The sequence below is a fragment of the Poecilia reticulata genome, linkage group LG3 (genome assembly GCF_000633615.1).
Source record: "Poecilia reticulata strain Guanapo linkage group LG3, Guppy_female_1.0+MT, whole genome shotgun sequence".
Lineage (NCBI taxonomy): Eukaryota > Metazoa > Chordata > Actinopteri > Cyprinodontiformes > Poeciliidae > Poecilia > Poecilia reticulata.
Genome location: NC_024333.1, coordinates 16024670 through 16048088, shown reverse-complemented (window position 1 = coordinate 16048088; position 23419 = coordinate 16024670). Strand labels below are relative to the sequence as shown.

Below are 23419 nucleotides of genomic sequence, written 5' to 3'. Positions count from 1 at the left end.
TCTGTCTTTGAACAAAAATTAAGGTTGAACTCGGCTCTGCACAAAATTAAATCAAGAGAAATGCATTTTTTTATATATCTATTTTTTTACCCACCTGGTAAAATAAAGCAAGAATTTGGCATGAACCAAATTCAGCATTGGAGGAAACAAACATTTTTACCAACTGTGAAGCATAACTATGTGTCATAGTTTGGGGATGCAAAGCTGCAAAAGGTCCTAGCTAGCTCACCGTCATAGAATCCACCATAAGTATGTATAAATCCTTTAACATGACAATTACCCAAAACATATGATTAAATCCACCAAGAGTTAGGTGAAAATTAAGGAAACATTAGTCCTGGGCAAAGTCAAAGTCCAGATTTTGATCTCACTGAAATGCAGTTGGTTAACTTGCAACAAGCTATCCATGCACACTCACATTTAATAAATTAGAATATGCATTTTAATAAGCTTTGCTTGTCAGCTTAAAAGTACCTTACGAAAATAACCATCATTAAACATGCTATTTGTCAAATCAATATTTCTGTAAAAATGCTTTTTTTAAGTGCTCTGTTTCCATAAGAGGTAAGCAGAAATAACAATTTAACTTAACTAAGATTTCATTTAAAAAGTGTGGTAAAATGTCCAGTTCGAATGAAATCTGGAGTTTGTTCATGAATTCACCTTAACTTCAGTAGAGGTGTATGTATATATTTGAGTCTGCATATTTAATTTTGACTTTGCATGGATTATAGTAATAAAAAAAACTCCATAAAGTTCAAATTTCTGCAGCTAACTCACATTTTCAAAAGTCATTGAGGTCAGTTGTATTTGTTTATACATCTTCTTCTACATGGTGGAAAAGTATAGCTTAAAAAAATCAGGAAAAGCACAAAATTATTTACATTTATACTAAATAATATACTGTGTGCTTGTGTGCAAAAAAATAGTTTCTATATGTTAGAAACATCAGAATAAAGAAGCAAACAAAGCTACTAGTCTGAAATGTGTGGAGGACAAAGGCAGGTCAATACCATCAGCCCATTGCTGATAAGACTCTGTTGGAGGCTTTGGCACCAGCATGTCTGTATGTATATCATTCATCATCCCCCTTGACGTGAGCCACTGGTTCTGTGGAAAATAACCATATTTCTCTAAAATGTTCCTATTTCTTCCTTTTTTACATGCTCTGATGATGTTAGTATAAGGCAAATGTGTGCTTTACTGCACACTAAAGGTTGATTTGTAATAATACAGAAGCGCAGCAACACTTCCTTTGAAATATTCAGCTTGAAACTTGGCAGGATGTTATAATATTAGCAAATTATATCAAACATAACATTTACACTTAAAATTCATGTTGCTCAGAGGACGAAAAACATTAAAAAACTACCGTGCCAGTCATTTTTTTAGTAACTGCCTCATTCAAAATTAATAGATGTGTCCAAAGGTTTGACTGACAGAATTTATACCACAGATAAATCATTGGAAACACCCTGAGGTCTGGAACTGCTCTCCTGCCAGCATCTGGAATCATTAACTGTCCAAAAAAAAAAAAAAAAGATGTAAAGCCAGTTTTTCTGCATCGGTGGTGTAGGTCAAAGCCTAAGTAAGAATTTATAGAGACAATAAAACAGAAAAGCAAGACCTAGAGTCTGAATTCACCTGTTCACCTTATTATGCTTGAATGTGCACATTAAAGAGTGTGATTAATACTTTACGTGAATTTTTTAAGTTAACAAGGCTGGGGTTTTTTTACGTAAAAGAACGTGAACAAAGCATGCATTCTGGCAACAACATTCAATAGTGTTGATGCCAGAATGAAAACCGTTGCTGCAAAGTGTTTACATGCTCAAAATATTCACTCGTTTATGCACTATGAACCTCATTAAATCACATCTCACGTTTTATGTTGTAATTTACATTTACAACTTGGACATGTTTAACAGTCTTGCTCTGATAGTGAAAGTTTTTACGTGCATTTTTTGAATCATTCAAACAGTCAGAGAGAAACCACGGGTCTCAGTGCAGAACAAAATGGGCAGTATCTCCTTATGCCTACTGGATCTAGTAGTTTGCTCACTTTAAACTTATATTTAAAAGTTGAGAACTCCTGATTAGCTGAAAGCTTATGTTTTTTGTTGTCACTCATGGAATCAGCCACAGTACAGGGCATTCAGAAGAGATACTTTTTTGCCTGAGGAAAAACTATTATGTCATACATTGTTTTAAACTGGTTATGGTTCATTGCAACAAAGCTAAAATTACTACAAAAGTAGCTTGGTAAAAACCAACCCTTTGTTCTATGTTTTGCTTCATATGAAGGGTCTGGACCCTTGGCTATTGATAAATGTTTGCTTACTGGAGGGGTGGAAGTTTTAAAGTAATTGCATCTGATTTTACATTTTACCCAGTCGCTACCATTTGGTGGTAATGTATGTGTACCAACTTGACTATGAAGGAAGCTACACTATGAAGCTTACCAAAAATGTAATGCGTTGTAACCAACCATCCCCCATTTTAGACAGAAAAGTGGGTTCAGGGTGGCAATGTGTGCACCTCAGGGTGAGGTTTTGGTGGTGGAGTGGGTGTGTGGTGGTTGACAGTGACTGAGGCAGCAATGGTCTGTGGATTGCTGGTTTGTCTAGTATGATGAATATTAATATATAATGTAAATCTGAAAGCATGTTTCTTATTTCTCTAACCCCCCGCCCCCTGTAGATTTAGTGCAACACTCAGGAGGAATGTGGCAGATGTCATGGTCGGACAATGTGGAGGACAGGAGGAGGGTGTTCCATCAGACCGTCAGTTCCCAAAACCACACACACACAAAAAAACTTGTAATGGCCGAACTGTGCACAAGGTAAAAATCTTGCTGGGTCCAAATGACCCCTTCTCTTTAGAGAATTTCACAATTATATGGTAATCTGTGTTGCTCAATTCCATAAAATACCGATAATAAAATATTAATATTTGAGGTTGTATTGTGACGTAATTTGAAAAAGTTCAAGAGGCATGTATGCATTGGCAAGCTGATAGAATATAATCAGAAGAGCAACTGTTAATTGATAAATGATGGCGATATTAATTGAATTGCTCTCCAATGGAAAGTGTAACATACGTATACAGACACATACAGCTTCGTGATTTGCTATGGGGCTGTACTGTTTTTCTAAAAACATCACTGTCACAGGTGGTCGAAGAGCTCCCCCTGGAACTTTCCTAAATCAAGATGTCTTGAATTGCTTGAAATAAACATCGATGTTAACTTGCCTCGCTCTTGAAAAGAGATCAAACAGCTGCTCTTACTCACACCTGTTCTCCCAGGGTGACACTGATGCATACGCCGCTCTGTTCAATAACTGCTGCAACGACATCTCGCATCTCAAATCCGGATTCATAAGGCTAAAGGGAAAAAATAAAAACAATCATTGAAGACAAATAGCTAAGCCCTTTTGTACGCACGAGTGTATCAATTGTTTGGGGACATGTGGGTGTTTGGATGTTTGTCAGGTGCATGTCTGCAAGTAAAAAAAAAAAAAAAAGGTGGGAAAAAAGGGAACAAGGAAGCAGAGAGTGGGGAGAGAGAGATGGACGACTGTATACAAAATACTGTTTTCAAGGCATAAGCCACATTTTGTTCCAGCCGCCTCCATCTCCATCTCTTCTCATTCTCGAAAGAAGGTGTGGAATAAGGCAACTAAAACTGAAGCAGAAGAAGAAAGGCTGATGGCCGAGATCACAGTCAGTATAATTTTCTTAGACATGCGTGTCCCTCTGGGAGACAGCATTAATAACTCCACTCGTGTTTTATTTTCCCGTGCAGCCCCAAGAATCCTGCGGGGAATTAATCAGCGCAGAGTCTCGCTACCTGCAACCACGCTGGCCAGCTGCTGTGTCCGGGTGATGGGGTTGACACGGCGCGCTTCCACAATGGCTGAAGCTATTTTCCTGGCGTGTCTTTCTTCCCCATATGCAGTGAGGATAGATGCAAGAGCCTGTTGATCTAAGGTATTCACAACGTCAGCAGCGCAGGGCATGTCAGGGTACCTACGCACAAAAAGAAGCCCAATTAAGCTGTTTGACGTCATGTCCTTGCTGACAGAGGCGAATCCTGACAACTCTGAGATACAGCTGAAAGCCTGCATGGGTGACAATTCTGAGCAAAATCATTGCAAGGCAGGAAAAAAAAAAGGGAGATGCAGCTTTAGCAACAGCTTGTGATGAGGTTAAGGGATTGATTTGCAGGTTATGCAAATGTTAAAAAACAAAGTAAATGCATTTCTAAGCATATTGCACTATTTTTGCAGATACACTTTACATTTGTATGTACTGTGCCTATATACTGAGGTGTATTACTGTCATTGCAAGCTGTAAAATGTCTTATATTTAGACCTCGGGAATACTTATCTTTCCTAATTTGTTTTATAATTATTAGGAGCAATAAGTCAAAGAATGTCTAAAAAACTGCTCCATATTTTAAACATAAAGTAACACATTATATTAAGTATGTTAACAGGAATAACATTTGATTTTGATTATTTTGAAGGGAAGATGAATAAAAAATGTTGGTAGTTGGAGATGGGAAACCACCTGTGGCTTTCTACATAAAAAAATTATTTTGACCATCCAGTAAGGCTGTTCTCACAAACAAAAACAGAGCGAGTCTGAAAAAGAAGTAGAGGATTAGACTTAGATTTGCTTGTATTCTCACCACTGAAATCATTAATATCTCTTTCAGATTTAGATTTCAAATAACATTTTATTTAAGAATATATTAAAATATAGAATGTTTTGTCTAACTGGAATAGTATCAACTTTTCGAGTACTGGAGCCGCAGCCCTAACTTGAATCTGATTGAAAATCTGTAAAGGGAATTAAAGATTAGGGCGATGGAAAAGAGTTCATCACCAGTACAAATGATCAAAATACCAGTGGAGATATACAAACCTCTGGTCAGCAGTAAAAGGAAGTGTTTTTATGTTGATATTTCCAGTCAGAAGTATCTTAATCCGTAATTTTGTAACTAGTGACATTTATGTCATTACTGTGAAACTAAAGCATAAACATGAGCAAATTGTTATGAGCCATTTACAGCCCATAATCTACGTCACGTCTAAGACTAATCTGAAGTCTGTAATTTTTGTGAATTAAGTGCAACTCAAATCGGAGTCTTAAACTCAGAGTACCACTCATGCCGCAGTCAGTTCAAAACAGGAAATCAAGTCTAAAATCTCACAGACATTCATCAAAACTGGATAATTATACATAGGAAAAACATTGCCTTGTCTGATGAGTCTTGATTTTAGTTGCATTCAGATGTAACTATGTTCAGGATTTGGTATAAAATTACATGAAAACAAGGATTCATCCTGCCCTGTATTAACAGCTCCAGGTTGGTGGTTTAATGGTGTGACGGAAATGTTCTGGATAGACGTGATACTCTTAAATGACTGTGCATCATTTAAATACCGTAGCTGACTTGAGTATTTTTGGTGACTAAGTCCATCTCTTTAAGACCTCAGTGTGCAGATTCACTGATGGTTTCTGCCAGCAGGATAATGCAGGATTTCACACCGTTTTTTTTTTTTTTTTAAATTATAGTAGGGTCACTGTACTCCAGATCTCAATCATATAGAGCACATTTTGAATGTGGTAGAACAGCAGAATCCTACTGTGGATGTAAAGTGGACAAGTCTGCATCACATAAGTAATATTATAATGCCAATTTGGACTAAATTTGACCGACATCTTTTTATTAAGGCAGTTTTGGTGGCAAAAGAGGGTCCTAGCCCAGTACTAACCAAGTGTACCTAATAAAGTGGTTGCTGAGTGTTTCCGGAACTTAAAGGGCCAGTAACTGATGAACTGCATCTATGTGGCATTGTCTGTGTTACATATAGTAACAATAACATATTTATTCCACTATGACATTTAGGTGCATTTCCTCTCTACCTCCATCAAAACCTGCTGAACAGCTGTCAACCTGCTCAGCAGATCTAAGAGTCCAGATTTGTGGCTCTTGGATCTGAAACAGCACCATGGAGCCGTACAGCACATTATCCTCCTATGGAGTCCATGATGACTCAGAAATATATTTCATAACTCTGTAGGAAATTAAAAACTTAAGACTTTACTAGTCAATTATACGTTTTCCAGTTTCTATTTCTTTCAGATAAGTTCATGTAATGAGCTGGACTTGAAACATTCGCCGAATACAAAAGCAATAAATTCACGTTTAAAGAGGCAACACTGTGCCCTCGCTAACCCTATTTTAACAGTAGCTGAATATTCTGCCTTTTTGCAGATAAAGAGCTTTAAAATTCTGACTTTTAGAAAAAGATACTTGCATATAGTAAGTATGTGCAGCTCTGGAAAAGAGACCGCTGCACTGAACCCCATTGAAAACCTCATGGTTATTCCCGCAAATATTGATTTCTGAACTCTTCTTGAGTTAAAACATCAGTATTGTTTTTCTCAATGACTATGAACTTGTTTTCTTTGCATTATTTGAGGTCTGACAGCACTTTTGTTATTTTGACCATTTCTCATTTTGTGCAAATAAATACTAAATTTTTGCTTGGAATTTGGGAGACATGTCAGTAGTCCATTAAAAAAACAATGTTCATTGTACTCAAACATATACCGATGAAAAGTAAAATCAGAGAAACTGATCATTTTAAGTGGTCTCTTAATTTTTCCAGATTTGTATATGTGACATAAACATATGTATGCATACACATTATATGTACATGTTGCATATACATGCCTAAATGTACATACTACTGAATAAATGGATCGCTTATACTTATCATTTTAAACAGTAAATGTAGTTATTAAATCATACAGGATAAAAAAAGGAATAATTTACAGATTTATTTCAAGTCCATTTATCTTCACTAAAAGATCCTTGCATCAGTGAGCAATCTTAAGGTCCTACTGGCTCTGATAATCCAGCAGCTCCAAAGGTAACCACCACTTCATGTGGCACATGTCCTACCTCTCTCCGTCCATTCTCATATCCAAAGGTCCATCCTTGCTGAGGGAGAAGCCTCTCTCTGCCTGATCCATCTGCATGGAGGAGCTGCCTGCATCCAACAGGACAGCATCAATGCTGCCTGACTTAATGTTCATGTTAGACAGCAAGCCTTCAAGCTCACTGAACCGGCCGAGCAGCGGTTTCACACGACCACTGGTGGAGGATTGAAGGGAGAACAATAATTAGTTCTTTGCGATGCAATGCTTTTAGCTTCGTTTACATTTGCTTTTCAGGTATGAATCACGTTTTATTTAAATGACTTTGACTTAATCATGTCTAATCTTATTCTCTCATCAAGTAATTCATTTTAAAGTCACAGTAGAAGCACTCAAAAGCAAATTTGCAGACGTAAGTACCTATAGGGATCTAGATGCCCTGGATCCTTCTAGGGCATCTCCACCTACCTCTTCTTGGGAGCTTAATCCCTTGACCAAGTTCTGGGTTAGTCCCATGGCTGTAGTTCAGACTATTATTTCTGGAAGACCTCTAAATCAACCACAAGGACTTGCACAAAAATTGCACCTGAGTACCATGTGAACTTCTTACCCTATTTCTAAATAAGAAGTAGGGTGAGGCACTAATTGATCTATTAATTTTCTGTCCATTATCATCACACATGATCAAAGACAAAGATGCCTCCTCCACTTGAGGAAGAGACCGACTCTCAACCCAGAGAGGACTATCCTTTCCGAATAATCGCCCCAGCAGTGTTACCTTAAAAATGTCTACAAGGTTGGTTTATTGTCAAAGCATGAACTGCATATCTATTTTTTTTCTATCCCCTTCTATATCTACATCTATTAAAGAAAACACAATGACCAATATTTTAGGCATTCAGCAACACCAAAACAATTCAGATAGATAAATAACAGTCCAAGGTAGCAGGGGGAAAAAAACAAAACAAAAAGGAAAGATCTTATTCAATTTGAGTTTGAACCTTCCCTTTGAATGTAACAGGACACTTTATCATGGCTTGTTAAATCTGATGTCTCACCATTCTTTGAAGCAACTAGCAACCTGCGCACATACACTGAGTCACTGCTCTCAACACACAAAACTCCATCTGGAGGAAAAAGCTTGTTGATTTAGTTGATGCCTACCATGTGTAAGCAAGACCACAATAAGCATTCAAAACAACGTCCAGTTTTGTAAATGTTCTCTCTTTCATTCTGCAGGAATGGGTTGGTTTACAAGGTACACATTAACAAATTGTAACCCACGTGTTTCTACTCCTTATCTAACATAAAAATAAATGCCTAAAATGTTTGTCTTGCAGACATTGGATCTTGCTTTCATCTTTAATCTGTCAGCTGGAGGTTATTTCAATTAATGTTTCCAGAAATCAATGAAACTTTAAATACACTACAGTCATAGACATTTATTGCAATTAAATTAAAACATTTGGAATAAACTCCCTTTTTACTTTTAACTCTTTTCTATAAGACAATTTGTCTCCCTGAGATATTAAAAACTATGCTTAAACTTAACTCAATCTGGACATTTTATGTATATTTCAATGACTCCACCTCTCTTAAGGTTAACTCTGGGCATTGAAGAAGAGAACACAAGCTGGCAGGTCCTTTATCTCAAAACCCACAGAAGACAAAATGGCAAGGGAGCATCTCACCCACGCTACCGGGGCCTTCCATTGCTTTGCTTTTTCTATTCACCATCTCTCACGGTGATATTTCCTTGAAAAATCTATGGTAAGTTTTTGTTGTTTTCCCTCCTCACCTGCACCATCCTTTTGTGTCATCGCCTCCACAGCAGCACTCCCCCAACCATTTTTTCACTTATTTTGAGGTTTCATTATAAAAAGTGGTGCCGTAAGCTGTTTCTGGTAAGAGCTTAGAAACGTTTTATTGTCTCGCTTTTGCAAAATTTTACTTAACCTGGATTTTGTCTGGAGAGTATTTATGTTGACAGCTGGAGGTCAAGCTGTCCTGCACTGATCATGACTCTGCTGTTTCTTTGAAGCCTGTTTCTAAATTTATCTGCTGTTTGGTGCAGTAGACATAGCATACAAACAAGATACTGAATGAAGAAAATTTGCCATAGTAAGTCTGAGCTTACACTACTTTTACATTGGGTCTAAGCCTAAATGAAACATCTCAATCAGTGTTTTATGAAGACTTCTCATTGACTTACAGTGTAACTTTTATGTGGCTTGAAATCAAATGCATTCCTTATTAGGGTTCAGTTTACTTTATAAACAGAAAACTAAATTAAGCAAGATTATGAATATCCCATTCATTGGAGCACAAAAAAGGAGGAATAAGATCCATCAGCCAGAGTTTTCATACATTTTTAAAATTATATAATAGGACATAAGACAATAAATGGTAAATTTCTACTTTAAAGAATTTGCAGATATTGCTAAAAGACATCTCATTGCAGTGATGTATTTTCTATATTGACATAAGTGGGTTAAAAGGTGGTTCACACCATTGACAGTCCAACATAGGGCAATCAGAGAAATCTATTTACAATGTTGAATCGCCAGAAACCTAATATATTTGTCTTTGGAAGGTTTTAAGGTTACAAATAAATGCTTCAGCCTGTGTTCAGCCAAAAGGCTTGTCTGACCTACATTTCATCATCTGTTCTACTCTGTGAATGGCCTCCAGGTCCTGTTGCGGCCAAACATGCAAACAAAAGGCCAAAGTTTTGTAATTGCACAAATTGTGCCCGACTGTTATAGATGATCTTAGATAAAGCTCTCATTCAAAAGGTGGCAGTGACAAAGAACATGAATCAGGAACAATGACGTATGCTTTGTGAAAACGTTGCATGAAGACATTCTCTGTTAGCAACATCGTACAGCACATGAATAAGGAGACACATATTACCTAAATTAATTCCTCATAAAATAAGCAATATACAATCAATAACAACTTCTTTAACAGCAGTAAAACAAGCTTATCAGCAATTTCTCAGCACCTATTGGACTTTGGTGCAAAACTGTAGGATGATGAGTCAAATGCTGGGGCGAACGCTTGGGAGCAGCTGACTCAAAAATAGTTTGAACACGAGTGTGAGAACATTGGCAAGATCCTACAACCATGCAGAAACCCTTGCATATTTTAGAAAGTCTGGGCAGCAGAAACACATACCAAACATCAATGCCTCTCTTGTTGACATTCAAACTTTAAGGATAAGCAAAGAGAAATACAATAGCTCAAATAGAATAACTCCAGAGCTCACTAACAAAGTGGCAATCCTGATCATGTAATTGACACTATTAAGTAGAGCCTTATGTGACCTTGAGATAGATTCCTGTCACATGCAGGGGCAGAAAGTTGTTGCAAAGTATATCTGTTGATGACATAACTCTCAGCCAACAGGGAGCGTATTGATAGGGTTATCTTAGCACATATGAATGAATGATGAAGGCTGTCAACCACAGTGATTCTGCAGTGCAGATTATGTTCAGTCCAGAAAAAAAAATTATTTTGGTCTCGTTGACTTATCAAAAAGGAACAATGGTGATTTGCAATTTATGTGCCAGTAGGGAGAGAGTGTATGTCCAGGACACTGGTGGCAATAAATTTGCAGTACCTATATTCTACCCACAGAGTTCACAAGTGTTATTTTGATACATGCAGGTGTATTTATAACCCTACACTGCTGCCGGCAGTGAGTGTGACGTCAGCTTTTGTAACCTGGAAACAGGTTACAAACACAACATCCCTAAAGGATGTATGGCAGTCACTGAAGATTTTAAACCACACCTCCTCTCATTTCCATGCTTCAAACTTTTCAAATAGTTTGTCAACTCCAAAAATAAGGGGGGAAAAAAGAGAGACAGCGTCATATATGCAAATCTTTGGGTTTATTTTAGGTATGTTATCCAAGTCATCATGACCAAGTTTGTGAAAGACTAACTAAACATTTGTGTGGAGAAAATAATCTATGTCAGGCCAGAGAAATACTTCAATGCTAAAAGTTTATGGATTGCCAACAAGCTGAAAAAAATACCATGAAGAATATGTGAGGTAGTTGTTTTTAGAAGTCTGTAAAGACAATGTAAAGCAAAGGTACAACAAAATGTTATAGATGAAGGTCCAACAAAGTAAGGAGAGGGAGGTTGAGATGGATTTATATAGTTTCAAAAGAAATTATGTACGATTTAATTACAGTCAATATATTCAGTAGGAGTGTTAGCAACACAGAAGGGCTTACTTTCCTTGATGCTGATCATGTCTGTACTCCCAGCCAATTGAACATCCTTATCTCAAGAGCTGAGATAAGGAAGACAATGGAGGTTAGCTTCTGCGGTAGTGCCAACATGGTTTCCACTAAGCATATGCATGCGCATTAAGGTCTATTTGGTGTTGAACTGTAAAAATAGTCAACTAAGAGTTTTTGGAGCGTGTCTGAAGTATTTGCAGATTTCAGCTACTCATGGGTCACTGTGGTGCCTAATTCATTTGAACATCAGGGTCCACTGTATATCATCAGGCAATGTTCACAGCCCTGAACACAGGAAGGAAAATACTGGTGAGAAGACAGTCTGCTACTTTAAGTGATATTTAAAAAAGTTGTTTTATTCTATTGAAGTCCCACATTATGCCTGGTAGTCTTTTATTAGCTTCTACAAAACCCTGAAAGGCCCATCACTGGAACATTTTATGTGACCTTCCACTATTTCGAACAAACATTCCTTCTAATACACACTGTGATTTCTTTTACATGTTTCCGAAAGCATCGGAAGTATTTCAAAATATGCTATGTTAAACAGTTATGTAACATTTGTAAATTATTAACTTCTTTATGGGGTTTAGACACAGAGTTGGAGATATAAATGCCTTATGTAAGGTCTTATATTATTAAAGAGGACAAGTTTTAGTGGTGTATGTGCTGAAGTTCAAGTGTGGGCTCATAATTGCTTAAGAGATCCGAGTTATTTTTTATTTAGCACCGACAACACTGACATCAGAAATATTCTTTTAGTTATAGCGTCGTATCAGTAGATCGGACTAATAAATTGGACACATTTTATTTATAGTTGCCTGTCAGTTGTAAAAAAAAAAAAACTTTGCCCAATAAACCACATCACTCAAAAATACTACATGTTAATGAGAAAAAAAAGAATATTTAAATAAAAAGGCAAAAAAAAAAGAAACGCAATCCCTCCTCAGCATCTATATGCATTTTTTGTCATTCAAAATAGTCTGACAGTTTGATAAAATGCTCCAAATCACAATATCTTGCTTAAGCTTCCTCTAACCACATTATAGGGTTAACAACCATCTTCAGAGCCAACCTAAGTGAAGTGCATTTCCAAAACAGCAAAGTGTTAGCCTACCTCTTGATCTCAAATTTTAACTTTATTAATCGAATTTTGAGTACTATTTAAGAAAAAAATGCCATTTTACATTGTAATTCTAGGTAGGAGAACTCTGGAAGACATCAAGATCTATTGCAGCAACCTTGATTTGAGCTATATTCATTCAAGATGAGGGAGCCTCTTTACAAATCAAGCCTGCAATATTCCCTTGTGTTGACCTCCTCAGTTTCTTTACCTGCGTCACTGAAGCCTAAGACAAGATGCTGATTGATTGCTTTCAGCAGGGGAGAAGTGATGAAAATATCTACAGTGAGTGAAGAAAAAAGGAGAGGGATAAAAACAGAAGCGTGTCTTTTGTTTCATTTTCTTTTTTCTTTTTTTTACTAAAAGAGACTTGCTTGCTTCAGGTGATTTATTAGTTGTGGTAAATAAATAGCTGATACATTCTTTGGACCAGTCATTCTTTTATCAGTCAATCTATCAATTTACCAGAATAAATTTTTTTAAATTGTTTTAAATGTATTCTGGTGGTTGTCAGAATAAAAGCCCCAATAGCGTTCAGCTGTTTTTATGTATTTTTTTTTTCTTTTAAAAAATTTCACCAGCTGAAATTTCACCAGGTGGAAATTAGCACTTAGTGTTACAACCTGCTAAAGTGTATCTTTCCTCTTGTGGTTATTGTATATTGTGCATTGTCCCTGTTCTAAACAAATAAATAGTAAAATAAATTCTCAATCTTTTGAAGTGTCAGTGTTTCCATGAATGACTTGATGCCGTGTGAAGCGCTTTGTGGCCCCTTCAGAAAACAAGAATGCACCCATCATTGCTGCCATATGGAATAAACAAGGACAACACAGAAGCATTTGGAAAAAGTCTTGAGAGCAAACATCAGGCGGTGTATTCCCAAAAATGGATGCAATCATTTTGTAAAGCGATTATACCTGCTATGTGAGTTTCTCTTTTGAGCTAATCCAATTTACTCTAGTTAAATTTGAGTGTGTTCATTCCAAGTCAAGCGTGTGCGTCATTAATGGGGGGAAAAAAAGCCATCGTCGATGAAGCTTTGATACTCTGATTCACCATGGCAATGGGTAAATAAAGACCAGCAGCACTGCAGACTGTGGCATTTATGTACTTTTCAAAAAAAAGTAAGGATGTGGAAAAAGGACTTAATTAGTAACAATTTTATTTAAATGTATCTTGGTCTTCTGTTATCAAACTAATCCTCTTTTACATTACATTTACTGTTTGTCACTGCAGATGAACATACAAGGGACTTCTCTGACCAGCTCTGAATTAGGTAGTGATCAACACAATGATTAAAAAGGAAAATGTTTAGGTGTGGAGGGACGACTGCATAATCTAACAGATGCATTTCTTTCCATGAGTCACTGTGTTCCACACAAGGACAATATATAGATTTCATTATGGGCTGAAAATGAATCACCTTACACTGATGACAGATTCATTATAAATGTGGATGTGCTAAAGTCCTTGGATAACAAACCGATTTCCAAGTCTTTCCAGGTCAGCAGTCTCTAATTATATTTGCTGGTACATCACAGATGTTGAATATGGAAGAACCACAGCGTTGGTTCTGTTGGACCTCAATGCAGCATTTGACACTGTTGACCATGGCATATTATTGAAGTGAATACAGAGTACTTCACTGGTTCAAATCTTATGTAAATAAGGGCGTCTTTGTGCCAATTGGTAAGTTCTCTTCAGAGCAGACACATGTGGTGCATCCTAAGTGTCAATCCTGCAGCCGCTATTTCATAGCTACATGCTCTCGCTAGCTCAGATTATAACAAGTAAAAATATTAGTTAACATAAATAACCAGATGATACACACCTCTGCAATGCTTTGTCACCAAGTGACTCCAAACCCAACCAGGCACTGAACAGTTGCTTAGAGCAAAATCAACTGTACTTTCTCCAGCTGAACAGAAGCAAAACTGTAGTCATTATCTTTGGATCTAAAGAGGAACGATGCAGCTTTAGCTTTTACAGCTACAAGTGACCAGGCCTGACATCTAGATGATGATGGACTCAAACCTTAACCTTCAGAGTCACATAAAGACAGTTACAAAGTAAGCCTTTTATCACCTGAAGAACGTTTCTAGGATTAAAGGACTATTGTCCCAGCATGTGCTTTTCTCTAGTAAAGCCGATTGCTGCAACAGTGTCTTGACAGGTCAAAAACTTAGACAGCTACAGGTGATTTTGTTGCTTGCCTTCTTACTAAAACGAGGAAAACAAAGCACATCTCCTCAGCTCAGAAGTCCTTCCACTGGTTTCCTGTAGCTCAGAGAACAAACAGGCTTTAAAATACTCCAGTTAGCTTATAAATCACTGAATGGCTTAGCACCAAAATACATGAAAACTGTGTTTCACTCAGGTCTTCCGGTTCTAGTCTGCTCTGCATCCCCAGAGTCAGAACCAAACATGGATAAGCAGCGTTCAGCTTTTATGCTCCACTAAGCTGGAGCAAACTTCCAGAAAACATCAAAACAGCCAAAAAAAATTTAGTTACTTTAACTTAATACCACCTGTTAAGAGTTGAATAAAAAAAACAAAAAAAAAACTGGAACATTGATTAATATATTTGATGATGATTATTCTTGATGATTATCATTACTTGTTTTGTAACTGATTTCTGTATTATAATTTTATTATGAAAAGCACTTTCATCTGTAAAGAAACTTGACTTTATTTAATATTAAGATGAATACAGACACAGTGACGGATACACACATTTTAGCTTGTTTTTTTAAAAGGAGCTTTCAGTATTCAACCTCACTGTCAACAACTGCAAGAGTATCCTCAAACTAAAACTGAGCAAATGATTGAAAAAAAAAAAAATTAGCCTCAAGCACTTTGTGTGCAGTTTGACCATAGGATAAGATTTTCCTTTGTGGCATAATCTTTGTGTGAGCCATGGTTTATTAAAACACTACATCTCAAAAAAACATTGTAAAAAAAAAAAGGAGCGAGCCATTATGTTGATTCAATAGTCACACACATCGTTTTTCTCCACATATCGACTTTGAAAATCCTGGCCTTTATTATCAAAGTATTTCTCTGCGGCTTCTTTATGTTTTTCGATGATTAGGAAAGTCGTTTTCATGGGCTGCATTTATTTTTGTGTTCAGAATAACCATTCTCCAGCTAGAAAAACATTAGCAGCCGCTAAAATAATAAAACAAATTTTCTGGATGGTGCATAAAACACTGGATGCAGATCTGATAGAGAGCTATTAGCATATTATTTTCTAAAGTTTTATTAACTATCAAACTTCTGATGAGGATATACAGTTCACAGTAAAGCAAAATCACAAAGTTTCATATCCAAGGCAGAGTGAACCATCTTTGAAGTTAAAATTGGGAAAGGATGAAGAGTAAAAGGCAGGAATTTTTCAATATTTCACTGAAAGAGTTATAAACTTTCTAAACTGCAGATCTAAATCATTCAGTGAGTCAAATATTAATAAAAGCCAGAAGAATATTTGTTTCTGTTTTACACAAAACGTTAATCCCTTAAGCAAGAATAGTGCATCTTTTAAAACACCTTAAGAAAGACATACTAAGCGAACAAACAATAGAAATATTAGTAAACTACTACAATTTACTTTTGATGCATTAAAGAATTCAGTTCCAATGATGACTGATGGACACAGTAAATAATTAATCAGTGTGTGTGGCAGTATGTATAATTGCAAATTCAATGTTTGTCAATTCAATAATGACTAGTGCCGTTTCAGACATGTATTGTGGGCGCAACAACTGCAGAGCTTCAAGCGCAGTGAAGTCATAGCAACCAGAAGAATGATGCAGAGAACAGCAAGGCTCAACATGCAGGAGGCAAATCCCATTAAATACATGGCTGAATATTACTTAGGAGGCAGATCTGCCTTCACAACCTTGTACTTTTTAGGTGTTTGAACTTGAAATTACCTTCCTTGTGAGGTATGACTGGATTCAGCCAGGACCAGCATTCAACAGTTTGTATTAAGGGTTTACTTTCTGCAAGTACAGAGGAGGGAGAAAATCCTCTAACACTATTGTGTGGATGGACCGCGTAGGCAGATAGGGTCTTTTACTCAGGCTCCCACTAATATTGGTTAATTGCTAGATTTCTCTAGCCTCTCTCAACTTGCATCACGAGTAGGCGTGGAGGAGTTTACAGCGGGGATATATTGCTGCTGACTGAATACAGAGTTCTCATTCTCTCTCTCTCTTAATTGTCATTCCCCTGCTCATAGGCACATTTCTCCAGCAGATTCCCTTGAGAGAGGTTTCCCCAGAATCTACGTAAAAGGATTCCTTCCCACGCCATGGTCTTAGGAACATCTCATTTTCATCCACCCGCGCCTCGCTCATGCACACACACACTCCCTCTCACCCTGCCACTGTGTCCTCGTGTCTCCCTCCTCGCTCACGCTTATGTTTTCTGTCTTTTTTTCTTCCTCTCCCTTCACTTCTCAACACCCATCGCACCCCCCCTCCCTCTTCCCCATAACTTATAGATCCTCCGTGGGAGGCAGCATCTCCCTCACACAACAGGCGTGGGCCCTCCTCTGACAAATGACATGCCGGGCCCACCAGCTTTGCGTGGGGGGAGAAAAGCTTTAAGTTAAGAAGGAACGATGGATTTGATTGGATGCTGCAACTCAGGGGCTGTATCTTGGCAAGCTGTATTGGATTGGTCTCAGCGAAGAAGTGAGAAATGGACAGAAAGCTGCAATGCTGCTGTTTATCAAGCCAACAGTATGTTTTAAGGAGAAAAAAAATTACCATAAAACCTAACACTTCTGAAAACTGTCAAGCTTTCAACTGTGACAATAAAAACTAGTGGTAAATTTTAGACTTGTGACACATAAACATTGTCTAGACGGTGTGTGATTTGAAGTTTCAACATGTGTCCAGGTACAGTCAAGCAAATCACTCACGAGTGCTCTTTGGCCAGCTGCTGGGCCAGAGAAATAGCTGTGGGGTCACGGTCTAAGGCCAGGACAGTGACTTCAGGAACTGTGTTCAGTAATGCTTTGGTATGACCACCACCTCCAAATGTCATGTCCAGGACCACCTACATGCGAGAAAGAGAGAAAACAACACATTCTTCTCACAACAGGGCTCCTTATACACGATTCATCATCGTCATCACGACGGTAGTTTATCACTTAAGTGTTTCTTTGTCAGTGGTTCACTGTCAAGACATTTTATTCTGTCTCATCTTGAGCAACATGATTTCTATATAAGGACATAACTGAGTTTGAACAGACATTCACAAATTAAGCTATCAAAGTATGGTTTAGTGTGCAAATGAAAACATGTAAAGCTCATATTTCAAATTAAGGTTGAAATACATTCCTTAAATCCCCCAGAGCAAGAGGTTTTAACAACACGCTTTAATGAGTTATTTTTGTATCTATGTTTATTCTTACCCTTTACATTTTGTAAAATTTTTGACAAGTATAAAAATTACTGTGGTAACAAACATGACAAGGCCAGTGTTTGTTTAATCATTCTTGAAATTGGTTATAATCTCTAGCAAGTTCTGGGAAATGTCAGAGACGTCGGCATGGTTTTCCAACTGATTTGCAGGTCGAGTTAGACAGTAGTCTTCTTAAGAAACCAAAAGACCCACAACAAAATCACTTTGGTTCAAAATGTAAAAAAAAAAAAAAGCCCTATGGCAGGTATCATCAAATCCAGGCCTATGGAATCAGCTAGAACTGGACACATTCATAAGACTCAATCAAAATAAAAGCAGACAAATCATTGTCTTTGGACACATTAAACAAACACTGGCCTTGACATCCTGTTTAGTGTTTGTGTACTATGCCATGTCTAAATGGTATTTGCACACTTAATCATCTAGCTGCAACGAATGTAAATTACCCAAAAGTAGTGATGTGCATTTCAAAAATGGATCTCACTTAAATTCAGAAGTAAATTTTCCAAAGGTCCCCATCGTATAACCCACCAGTGCACTGGAAATCACTCTCTCTGATGGAACAGAAGCTATAACTACACACAGGTACACTTTGCATGTAATAGGCTGTAATACTTCATAAGAATTAATATCACATTTTTCTTGTTAATAATATCGTTAGACATTTCACTGTTGTTTATGTTCACACCTGATCTGGATGCTGCAAATGCTAAATCACAAGAAGAATGGTGCAGAAATCATCATGATTTGCAGAAATCGTCAGAAAGCAGTGCAGAAACTATGGGTTCATTCCAATCAATACATGGCAAGGCAGGCTGGCAGCTAAGGCCCTGGAGAAGGATTGCCTCCTTGTTGGCAAAGTCATTATCGCATTTCCGCTGGCTTGTTGTAGCGTCCAAATGTTACAGCCAGCAGCTGGCTGGACAACAAAGTTCATGTAAATTGGATGGAAGTAAATGCAGACTAATCCTGAAAGACGATATGTTAGAAGCTGCCAAGACTAGGGTAGAGGTTCACCATTTAACAGAACAGCTACCCTAAAGATTCAGTCAGAAAAACAATAAAAATGGTTTGATATACTGATGTGACATAATGGCTTTCTTAAATTCCAGACCTGCAGTCCAAATAAAAATTTGTGGCATGATTTAAAAATTTGAATATACCTGTGTGGTATTTGGTGCCAGGCTATTACATAATCCCAACAAAAGACATGTCTTAACAAAGTTTGCTGGTTGTAATGTGTCTAAACGTGAAAAAAATTCAAGGGATTAGTGTACTTTTGCAACACTCCCTTCTCATCCGTGTCTTTCAGGGTGGTTTATAAAAATAGATTTTACCCAGTTTTATCCCCAAATAGAAGCTTACGATCCTCAGCTAACATGTCAAATTAGAACACACAAGAAACTGAGTAGCAATCACCAAACAGACAGAAAACAATGTCTATGCTGACGGAATAATTGGAAGCCCTTTGGGGTTCTTGTATTACAGTCCCACTTCCAATGAAGTTGTAATATTGTGTAAAATATAAATAAAAGCAGAAAACCATCATTTGCAAATCATTTTTGACGTACATTCAACTGAATTCACCACAAAGTGAAGATATGTAATTTTCAAATGTTTTTTTGCAAATATTCACTCGTTTGGAATTTAATGCCTGCAACACATTCCAAAAACGTTGGGATTGCACTTGACAATTATGGGAATGTTGCTTTTTTTGCTTGGTATTTCATGGTATTTCATGTGGAAAAAAAACCCAAAAACTTATTGCCATCTGCCTTGAAATAAACTATTTCTCTTTGGCGTAAAAAAAAAAAAAAAAAAAGAACAGTGTGTGAATAATTAAAATAAACGTGAGGTTCAAATTAGATTTTAAGTAAGATTTTTAAAAAAAAACTGAATTGTGAAAACAAAGAGTTTTACTTTTATGGTAAGGATTTGAATCTGTGCTGCTAAATTTTTGACAGTACCCTTTACAAGAAGACAAAGTATTGGAAATTTAATTATTTTATTTTCTCTAACATTTTACTGAAGTTTTAGCATTTTGCCCCAACAGAACTCAACTACTTTAGACAAATGTTTCACATAATCCCATAACCTATCACAGTTAAAGTATAAGTGTTACAAATATTACTTTATTAATCTTGTCTCCAGGAGAGAGAGAGCAGTAAAATGTGCAATAACCGTCATAGCAGCAGCATATTTGATGCTAGCTGGTTTCTTATATCTCCTCTTTGGGAAACACAACTGAAATCAGATCTCAGAAATCATTTATTAAATGAAAGAAAATCACTACCTGATCAGCCTGAGATAGAAAATAAATGATCGCATTTAAGTTATTTTCTTCTTCTTCTTCACATGTCCTCTCTGGTAGTTGTTATATTTTGATAAAATGTTGGGAAATAGATGTAAAACGAGACTAAAGGAAATGCCACCTTTTCTCCACAAAAAAACATTAAACATGTCGATCGATAGTGACGTGGAAGGTAGGGTGTGTGCGTGCATGTGTGAGGGAAGAAGTGATCAATGGCGGTTCCCTCTCCTTTCCAGCGCGCAGCAGCAGATGGGGAGGGGGTGTGGGCTAGTGGGATGAGTCACACGCATAATGAACTTGCCTGTTGTGCTATTCAATAAAAAAAAAAAGGGAAAAGTAAAACAGAAACACATACAGCAAAGTAGGCTGTTTCTATAATAATAGTTGATACAGGTAAACCAAGAGGCAAACTGGCTGTCTTCTGGAGTGAACTGAATCTACCAAGATGATCTTTTGTCACACTGTAGGAAAACTGTGAGCTAAAAGCTATGCAAGCTTTTTTTTATGTCAATTATGCAAATGATGTGAAAATGCTACATAGTTTTTTTTAGAAGTGGTTGTCGATTGTCAACTGGATAGATTAAAAATAAAACTACACATTTTTACCAGGTTCAAAACTAAATCTCAACTGTAATACCAAAGCATAAAAATTTAAATCTCCATGTTTAGGTCGTTCAGAAAAGGTTAGTTCCCTCTGTGGAAAGAAAGGCTCCTTGAAAAGAAAAGATGTTGTGAAGAAAAACAAAATCTCCAGGTACTTCTTTTTTGCCAGATTGACAAAACAACTAATTGAAAAGATTTGGTGATAACAGGTTTGGCATTTGCAAATATGACTGACACCAAACTTAGATATGAGTCATTCACATTGATATTTCATGCAGAATGGTGTCTGCGAGGCCCTCACCTAGAATGCGCCTATGCAGAGAGAGCAGCAGGCTTCCACGGTACAATGTGGGTGATTTTGGATGCTCAAATACACTGATGAAAGAATAATTTTTTTTAAAAACAGGTATGTGCTCCTTTCTGTGTTTTGTGGTCTTTGAGAGGTGTGCAATATCTGCCTTTCCCAGCAGAGGGAACAGAAGAGTTAGGAGTAGTCCGAGTTGCGCAGTCCAGCAGTGAGGCTGCAAAGTGCTATTATCCAGGACACTTAAGCAGTTATCACTCAGCATTATTAATGGGGGATTTCTTTCGTAAACAAAAAAAAAACTACATTAAAGACTCTCATTTGACCTGGTTAATAAATACAAGTCTATACACGCTTTACTTTTGAGCTTTTGGGGGGAAAAAAATAAAGTCCCGTTTTTACATAAACAAAACACAGCATGTGCAAAGTATATTATGTCAAGACCATGTGGCAAACAAGACTCTCATCTCGAGCTTACTTGTGGTTGAATTCATTAGGAAAAGGGGAGCAGGAACCTGAGAGAAGCCCGAGTACTCACCTAAATCCTACTTTGACTCCCCAGCCCAGGTCAGTTACAGTGGGGGATCTAAAATGTCATTGAGGGGAGTTTTACAGATCTTGTTACACCAACACACAGACCATTAGGGAGACAGGTACACAGGTACAGGATCGCTTTTCTCGTCGCGTCCGTTGCCATGGTTAAGACTGGAGGTAACCGGTTGCATTTCTTTCTCTGTCACACAAAGTTCATGGCAAGTTACAAGTTTGCAGAAATTTGAGGGGAGGAGGATTGCAGTAAAATAAATATTGTAGATGAGGAAAGAGCTTCAGGTTTGCATTAAAGACAGTGCTTTTAGGTTTACTGATTGCTAAGAGAGAGCGATGCATTTCACATAAATCTCACCCTCAAAACTGCTGCTCTGCATAGCCGATATTAATATTATCTTAAAAATGTGTTGTTAGTGCCTCAATCTCTTGCTTGTTTCCTCATTTGGAAATGTGTTTTACTTTAAAATGGGCAAGTAAAGTTTCTCTGTCTCATTTAAATTAGTCTAATAGCTGTGCACACGGGCATAGCAGGTAGGAGGCGGACGTGCACAAAACAGATGGCCAGTGAGAGCAGACAAACTCAAACGGCATGAAAGCTTCCCACAATTATCCTGTCAAGAGATTATGTTGACGGTGATCAGTCATGTCTGAGACTCATGCAGCCTTCTGCCTCATCTACCTAAATTAATTACAACACATACATTCAATACCACATGTACGAGTAAGTAAGTAAGTAAGTAAGTAAGTAAGTAAGTAAGTAAGACAGAGTAGGTCAATGAGGGATAAAGGAGCATGAAATACTGTAAAAACTCTTTGCCACAGGGCTCCTTCCAAATGCCTCCCTTTATGATGAACTAATCTTTCTTTTGTCGAAGGAATGCTACAGAGTTACAACAAACACTTTCATTCCTCATCCTTTCAGTGTTGTTTGCACTCTCCTGGCAAGAGTTTAAACAAATGTAGTCAAAGAGGTATTTCAACTGGTCAAGACAAGACTCGTCTGCTAGTGTAAAAACAGGCTCAGTTCATTTGGCAAAAAAACCCCAAAACAAATACTCGTCTGAAGTTTGTAGGTCATTTCCAAAACTGGGAATGAATAAATTTAACCTGACAAGCAGACACTGTTTTCCTCGGTACATTAGAGGAAACTTTTTATTTTAGGTGTTCCCTGGTGTTAGGCTAAGAATTCAAAACAGAGACAGAAATAAGTTTGGGAATTTGATGAAGGAAAAAGTGACCGTGTAGTTGGAGTACATGCAAGATTGTCAAGACATGACGTTATTCCCAAAGTATGGGTTCAAGAATTACACATGTGCGATCATATAAATTAACTCTGATTGGGAAATACACAAGCCTGCTGTTCTGTAGGTAGAAAGGCTGTAAAATTGTGAAATAAAAAACCTGTGCATGTAACATTTTTATTTGTCAGTAAGAACAGATAACATATTTCTAGTCAAAAGTTTACACAAACCCATTAATTTAGAGCATTTTCTGTTTTATTATAACTTTTCTTTCTTCCCTTAGTCCTCATGATTGCTTACAGCTGTTAGTTTTTCTTTGTTTGACAGCAGGCCTTGGATTGATCAGCACTTAACTATGGGAAAGTACAAGGATCTAGGTGAAGATATAAAAGAGAGGATTGTAGATTTGGAAAAAAAAAGGTTTTCATTTACGAATAAATATTGATTCCGAGATTTTCGGTTCAAAGTCATTTACTTGAATGTGTCGCTTATTTGCCAAGATCTGGAAAACAACCTAAATTGTCACCATCAGATGAAAAGAAACTGATTAAGATCTTCAGAATCGATCCAAGAACCTCTAAGACTCAAGCTTACAATGGATTGGAAACTGCAGAAACACCAGTATCACTGCACAACATGTCACAAC

The 23419-nt window shown here is 37.2% G+C and overlaps 1 protein-coding gene across 2 annotated transcripts in view; it reads right to left on the bottom strand.

Annotated features, from left to right (window-relative positions):
• mettl15 (methyltransferase 15, mitochondrial 12S rRNA N4-cytidine) overlaps positions 1 to 23419 on the bottom strand; it is a 66966-nt gene that overhangs the window by 10677 nt on the left and 32870 nt on the right. For both annotated transcript variants that reach the window (XM_008405160.2, XM_008405161.2), the window contains 3 exons: positions 17260 to 17396; positions 6980 to 7171; positions 3851 to 4029 (listed from right to left, as the gene is read on the bottom strand). In XM_008405160.2, coding sequence (XP_008403382.1) covers positions 3851 to 4029; positions 6980 to 7171; positions 17260 to 17396 — 508 coding nt within the window. The remainder of the gene's footprint in view (positions 1 to 3850; positions 4030 to 6979; positions 7172 to 17259; positions 17397 to 23419) is intronic.